Source organism: Drosophila navojoa, chromosome 2 (assembly GCF_054131105.1).
Source record: "Drosophila navojoa isolate 15081-1374.11 chromosome 2, UAZ_NAV_1.0, whole genome shotgun sequence".
Lineage (NCBI taxonomy): Eukaryota > Metazoa > Arthropoda > Insecta > Diptera > Drosophilidae > Drosophila > Drosophila navojoa.
Genome location: NC_142890.1, coordinates 7049857 through 7057349, shown reverse-complemented (window position 1 = coordinate 7057349; position 7493 = coordinate 7049857). Strand labels below are relative to the sequence as shown.

General features: G+C 39.1%; 1 protein-coding gene across 2 annotated transcripts; it reads left to right on the top strand.

The window, feature by feature from the left end:
- Nucleotides 1-417: 417 nt before the first annotated feature.
- Nucleotides 418-6243, top strand: LOC108658965 (sodium-independent sulfate anion transporter). 2 transcript variants are annotated; one of them, XM_030383996.2, is made up of 6 exons: nt 418-631; nt 3742-4406; nt 4468-4804; nt 4872-5134; nt 5202-5387; nt 5452-6243. In XM_030383996.2, the coding sequence occupies exons 1-6, from the start codon at nt 601-603 to the stop codon at nt 5773-5775; spliced, it is 1806 nt and encodes a 601-aa protein (XP_030239856.1). In that variant the 5' UTR covers nt 418-600; the 3' UTR covers nt 5776-6243. The 2 variants fall into 2 exon arrangements, with proteins under 2 accessions (XP_030239856.1, XP_030239854.1); XM_030383994.2 differs by lacking the exon at nt 418-631 and adding an exon at nt 3420-3655.
- Nucleotides 6244-7493: the final 1250 nt, after the last annotated feature.

The following is a 7493-nucleotide window of genomic DNA, read 5'->3' as shown; positions in this document are numbered from 1 at the left end:
ACAAGATGTTAGCAATTGATTAACATCTTTCAAAACTAATAAATTTAGATATAATATTAAGTATGCCTATCAGCCTAAGCTGTAGATCAAATATTGAAAATGACTGTTGATTGGCAGATGGAAAAGTACTTGGCATGCCAAAGATTGACTCGCTCTTTGGAATACTTTAACTCTTATCACACACAGATCGACGATATAAGAGCGTCTGGCTTATGAATGTAGTAGTTACTATCCATCCCATCTACATATGTATTCATCTGTACGTATAGCTGCCCTAATGCGCGTTAAGTGTCTCATTGTGGTTATTGTTGTTGTTGTTATCGGGCACAAGTTGTCACCGTTTTCTTGACTCTTTTCATTTTTCTTGTTTATCAAAGAAATCTGCCCGAGATTCTCACTTATTTATCGTTCCAAAATTCACGCATTCGGCAGTTTTCTTTAGCTTGCGAAGCGTTGCGCACTCGAGGACCGACATATGATAAAGAAAATCGGATTATCCAAAAATCAGAAAAATCAGATTATCCTTAACAAGTGTATTCAGTGAATTGTGCTGAACCGAAAAGGATAATATCTCTATACATATCTATATATAAATCCAAAATGCCTTTTAAGAAAAAACTATCTTTTGATGGTATGCTCGAAGTAATATTTTTAAGAAGTGACTCTTTTAATAAATATTTATTAAAAAATAATAAAAGTGCTCTAAGTGGAATGGGATATTCCTCGAACTGAGTTGTTTATCTGTCGGTTTACTATGTGAGAGAAGCTTTTATACCAAAGAATATACCTTGGTCATATGTAAATAACAGTTGATTAAACTGAGTTCAATTAGCTAAGAACTAAAATGTAATCTACGCTACTTCAGCATTTAATTCAAGGTTCAGGGCTTAGGCTATTCAAAGCCTAGTTTTCTTTTGTGACGTTTTGGATTGAATTAAATTTGAATTGTATTTCGCTTTTATTTAAGTGTGTGTAATCTATGAACACTGGCAAGACTTTAGATTTGTATATAAAGTATCTTTTATTGTTATATTTTAAAGTCGTGTCTGGCAAGCAATAAAAGCGGAGTCTTAATAGGAACATAAAACTCAGTTTTCATGTCTCGCAACTATAATAATATATAATGCCTATATCTATAGATATTTAGATTTTTTTTTATTCCCAGATTAATAGATTAATTGTAAGGCAGTCTATCAGCATATTTACTGAATTATTATGTGTGCTTTTAAAATAGATAAAAAGTGATCGATCTTTACTTTTGTTTAGTATACCTATAAAGTAAACACGGATATATCCTCCATGTCTGACAAAACCTCCTATTGGTGACTTAGCAGATGATGTTAAGAGTTATTATTTAAACTTTATTTATGTATAGCAATGCCAATACAGATTTTGCTAGGTGTACTTACCATATTATTCCCCAATCATTATCTTGAATCTTTCATCTTTCATTTCACAAAATATTTTGTTTTTTAATTTTTACTTACGTTGAAAATTTATTTGTTTTGTTTATCAAAGCTTTACTCATAAATTGCATTTTCATGCTATAATCTTATTTTTGTTATTAATATGCAAAAAGAAATCATTGAAAAAATATAAATGTTGATAAAATGTTGGTGAATTGCAAAGTATAATTATCTGTCGATGATAATAATATATATAAATCCGTGTTATTGACGACTTAAATAAGAATAATTAGAAATTTTAGCAACTTTTTATTGCAATACAAAAAGCAAAAAAAAAAAAAAAAAAAAAAAAAAAAAACAGTATGAATATATATTTATATAACTAAGTCTAATCAAGATTGGAACTTAACAAATATTCCAAATAATAACGGAAATAATAAATTAATTATAATTGGCAAATATAATTAAAGGTCGGCTGTTAACTTCAATTACTGAGAGAGAGAGAGAAAGGAAATTACATAGCGGGAGATATAGATATAGAGAGAACGAACTAGAGCAGGTATATTGGCATTCATGTGCTTTAAGCATGTCACAGCTGGCAATTGAATTAGTTCCATGATCAAGTTCAGATATATGTACATATATTTACTGAAGCATACATAAATACATATCAACAATTATCCACATATCTAAAATACACACATGAGTTATTAGAACACTTAACTCTAATTTTTTTGCGTCACAATTATTACCGCCAACATTGATGAGTCAACCCAATATTTTGTGTTTGAACTCTATTTATAAGCGCACATGGAGAATGTGAGAAGTTTAGCAAATACAGAAAAAAGAAGCATCTGCTAATCTATTAGATAAACAATGCAGACATGAAGTGTGTTTGCATTAGGGTTAGCACCGGGTGACACATTGCTTACACAGCGTGAATATCTGATCAAGCAATCAAATATGCCAATTATTCATATCGAATAGTTATAGTTGTCCTTCTCGTAGCTGAGTTACAGGTGTAAAATACAACTAGTAAGCGAATTATGTAAACAAATCTAAAAACAATATCACACACGTTCGCTTTCTACACAACTCTCAGTTTTAGTTTTGCATGAAATTGAATGAGCAGACGTTTGGAACAGGTTTTCAATTGGTACTCAGATCTGTCCCAATGCGACTTGTGCTCAGCTCTACATATATATATATATATATATATATATATATATATATACCCTACAGCGGAGATTGGCTCATTGGCGATGAGTTAAGAGCTTGAAATGGCATAGATTTAATATATTTCAGAGCTAGCTAATTATTCATAGATTGGGCTCTTTTATACTAGCTAACTTATATCTTGATGTTGCTTATCATATAGTAACTAAAGCTTTACTAGCTATATAAAAATTAGGTTATTTTAGTTTGAGCGTATTTAGTATAAAAAAAAAAACTTTTGCGATTCTTATATTTATCTCTATCTTAAGCTATTGCAAAGATAGTATATTTTCATTCTGTAGTGTTTATAGATAAAGTAAGTTATGGAGTTTATTTTTAAAAGTGCCTCAGGCCTTTACATCATCACTACTTAATAAATTTGAGATAATAATAACAGAACTTGTTAAGGACCACACTCAGTCTTTCAAGATAGATTTTAAATATTGTATAAAAAATCTGGATAAAGATAAAAACAAAGCTCTTCAGAAGGAATATTCGTATACGTTTCATCTACAAGACATTCATTCAGTGGCACTTGTACTAGAATATTAGAATGCAATCAATCAGATCTCTAATTACAGCAGCGCCTTCTCTAAGCGTGACTTCCATAAGATCTAGTTAGTGTATAGAGTCTGCGGCGTGTCAAAGCTTTGTGGTTATACTTATTTGTATAATTTCGATCCTACACTCGTGCCGTGCATGACGAGAAATACTTAATTACGATTTCACACAATTGAAAAAAGCAAAACAAAAGCCGAAAAAAAAGAAGAATCAACGCGAAACAGCTCGAGCTCGGCTGCCGGGTTCAATATCGCATTTCCGAAGGGGCTATACGGCTTGCTTAGCGCTAAAAATTCCCCTGGCCGAATAACAAATAAAATGAGGCTTAAAGCGTTTACAATTCGCCCATTGGGCAAAAATCGAGAATCAGTACGAAATGCGTTGGCCGTGGAAGCGCACGTTTAGCATCGCAAAGGGCCGCATTGGAGCTGGCGGCAAGCGGCCAGAGGCTACAGTGGCCACAATATACGATCGTACGAGCAGAAAGTCTTTAGATATACCTAACAGATACCAGATATGTATATCTATATGTATGTCCATTGTTCAACTCTCATTGCAGCCAATGGGGATGGCGAGGTCAAGTATACGGAAAAGAATGGCGACGACTGCTACGAGCTCTCGCACAGCCTCGAGATGGACATGCAGAGCCGTTACAGTGCCCCAAAGCAAGCGCATTGGCTGCTGCGTCGCATTTTCATACTCACCTGGATACGCAGCTACGATCGATCGCAGGCCTTCGCGGATCTTATAGCGGGCATTACGCTCGGCCTGACCATCATACCGCAGAGCATTGCCTACGCGGCGCTGGCGGGCCTCTCCTCGGAGTACGGCCTGTACTCGGCCTTCATTGGCTCCATTATCTATGTGTTCTTTGGCACCATACCGCAGGTGTCCATCGGCCCCACCAGCCTGATGGCCATCATGACGCTGCAGTTCTGCGCGGACAAGCCCGTGCAGATAGTCATCGTGCTGGCCTTTCTGGCTGGATTTGTGGAGCTGCTCATGGGCGTCTTTCAGCTGGGCTTCATAGTCAGCTTCATACCGGCGCCCGTGACCAAGGCCTTTACGTCCGGCACCGCTGTCATTGTGGTGCTGGCGCAGATCAAGAGTCTGCTCGGCATTCGCCTGAAGAAGGTGCCCTCGATCGGAGACTACTTCACCAATATTCACTTGTCGGACGCCATTCTGGGCATCACGTGCATTTGCCTGCTGCTCGCACTGCGGGTAAGTCGAATCGATCGGGGTTGGTTGAGAGTCTAACGGGATGCTTTGTTGCACATTGCAGCTGTTGTCCCAGGTCAAGTTTAAGCAGGATACGCCGCTGACGCAGCGCCTGAAGAAGGTGCTCTGGTACATCAGCATCTCGCGCAATGCCCTGATTGTCTTCTTCAGCGGTCTGATGGTTTACATATGGGTGCACAAGAGCTCAATGGAGGCAGTGCCCTTTGCGCTCTCCTCAAAGGTCGCCTCGGCCATGCCCAGCATCAAGTTGCCGCCCTTCGCCTTTGAGCATCAGAATCGCACCTATGTCTTCACCGACATCCTGCACGAGCTGGGCAGCGGCGTTATTCTGGTGCCCATTGTGGCTGTCCTGGCGAATGTGGCCATTGCCAAGGCCTTCGGTGCGTATACGTAATACGAGCAATTGAACTGATTTACTCATCATAATCATATATAATGGTCTTCTAGTCAAGGATGGCAAACTGGATGCCTCGCAGGAGATGCTGACACTGGGCCTGTGCAATCTGGCCGGCTCCTTCTTCAGCGCCATGCCCACCTGCGGCGCCTTCACGCGCTCCGCCGTGAGTCAGGCGTCGGGCGTACGCACGCCCATGGCTGGCATCTACACGGGTCTCATTGTGCTCTCCGCGCTGTCCATTTTGACGCCCTACTTTCAGTACATACCCAGATCATCACTGGCTGCTGTGCTCATTGCAGCAGTCGTCTTTATGGTAGGCTAAACGAATATACTCTATGAGATGTACGTATATAGCTCATATATGTTTCTGCTGTGCCCAGATTGACCTGACGCCCATCAAGGAGCTGTGGCGCACCAACAAGAAGGACTTCTTCAGCTGGACGGGCAGTCTGGTCATGTGCCTGGTCGCTGGCGTTGAGATGGGCCTGCTCTTTGGCATCGTGGTCAGCATGATTTGTATCCTGCTGCGCCTGGGCAATCCCCGCATCGAGGTCAGCCTGAAGCAGGTGCGTTCCGCATGAGCTAGCCGAAGGCATTTCCATATTTAATCGTCTTTCGTTTGCTTTGCAGTGGGAGTCGCAGTACTACGTGCATATTGAGCCGCAGTCGGATATTTTCTACACGGGCGTGGACATGCTGCGCACGGAGATTGTCGCCGCGTGTCAGCTGTATCGCAACGATTTTCCCATTGTGGTGCAATGCTCACGCTTCATGCAGTTCGACGCGACCTTCGTGGAGATGCTGAACGCCGTGGCCAAGGAGCTGGCCAACGACAATGTGGTGCTGGTGCTGCAGCACATGTCGCTCAAGCAGCAGCAGATGCTGCCCGTCACCAGCAACATACGGTTCTGCAACGAGGACCAGGAGCTCTTCCCCCAGGAGGCCAAACAGTAGTCAAACATCTCCAATATCCAGCATCCGCCTGGCGGTATCTGGCCACGTGTGGCGCTGCCCATGTTGACTCACGTCACAATTTGTTTTTCTTTTTCTTATTCTTCTTCTTTTGTTTTATTTTTGTTTTTGTTTTCGTTTTATTGCTCTAATTGCTCTGGCGTCAGAGGTGTGTCCGTCCACCTGTGCCCGGTCGGCGCTGGCTCGCGTGCGCATGTTGTTCATAACTCTGCGCTTATATGAGCCGCCGTATAGCAATTTAGATGTATAAATTAAAGTCAACCTCTGGCGTTTATCGCAGCAGCCACTCAGCAAACAGATCTACTACTTAATAGCGCTTTATTGCTTGATTGTATTCTGCTTAAATACTCTACTCTCGGCTCAAGTGGACGCACACAAGCGAGCGTAGTTCCTTTTCTTACGTCAGCTGTGAAATGCAAATAAATAATAAAAAATAAAAAAACACAAAAAGTCGTAAAAAAATGAGAGTAAAGCATGCTACATTTCTATTCTAATTCCATCTAGCGGAGGCCACAGCGATAGTTCTCGGTTGATAAACTAGAGATATAGAAATGTCCATTTGTGCAAGTTCAATTATATGCCGGGCTCTGAAAGCTTGCTTATGAGTTTACAAAATATTCTTGATCATATCGATTTGATATGAGTCAGGCTTGGATGGATCTGAGAACGAAGGAGGTGTGTATTTAAAAATATATTTTACTCTAAATATTTGTACTTTCAATTCTCACTCGTTTCAAAATTGATGAATCAGAATATTCTCTTTTATCTAATGTAGTTGCGCTCAATAAGGAAGTTATTTTAATGGGATGTTCTAACTCGTCACACGTATTAACTAAATATTAGTATTATCTAGTCATCTGTTCCTGAGATTTGTTTATAAAGTTTCGCAAAACTCACGTTGTGTACGAGGCAGAAAACTATTTAATGGACTGCACGTGGGCTAACGTAGCACTTTACAAAATTAACACTTTTTAAGCTCGGGTAGGGCACTACGTATTTCATTCATGATCATCCATGATAACACAAAATCTACTTTCAGTAACTATTTTGAATCCATGAAGTCGCATATCACTTAACTAGCATTTTTAGATTTTAATCATTTCCAGTTTCAAAAGCGCATAAGATTTTTGCATACAGACGTAAAGCTCTCATGTGAATAGAGAATTATGAGGTTATATTAAATGAGAGGCGAGAAAGAAACAAAATGGAACTTGCAGAATATTAGAAATCAACAGAGAGAAATTAGTTAATGAGATTTCTTGTTGGTTGGATGAGACTCCATCTGAAGGATCTGAGCTACTACAAAGTTGATTGTTTGTTGTGTTGCCCAAGCTTGTTTTAAATATCCAATTAAAGTGTTATATGATCCAGTTGAAGACTTTTGTAAGACCGATTATGACATTCATTTGCTTTAAATTTAAAAACGTTCCTTTAAGCCAAATGTAATCCCAGTTCCATTTCTGTAAGCCAAACAAATATATAATCCTGAAATAGATTCTCTATATTGCATCTAATCAATGAGAAAAGCGCCCGAGTTTCTTAAATTTCTTTTCTGTCACTCACACGCCGAACTCGAGTTAAATATCTAATTTTCTTTAAATTGTTATTTAATTTTTATTCTTTTCACTTTTTTGTTTTTGTTTTTTTTTTTTTTTTTTTTTTTTTATCTTTTGTTTGTTTTGTTATTCAGTAAGGAAATT

Excerpts from the sequence above, each read along its gene's own strand:
- LOC108658965 (XM_030383994.2), top strand. The coding sequence starts at position 3,559 with ATGCGTTGGCCGTGGAAGCGCACGTTTAGCATCGCAAAGGGCCGCATT. Across the intron at positions 5,135-5,201 it reads TTGCAGCAGTCGTCTTTATG|ATTGACCTGACGCCCATCAA; the intron begins GTAGGCTAAACG and ends TGCTGTGCCCAG. Across the intron at positions 5,388-5,451 it reads TCGAGGTCAGCCTGAAGCAG|TGGGAGTCGCAGTACTACGT; the intron begins GTGCGTTCCGCA and ends TTTGCTTTGCAG.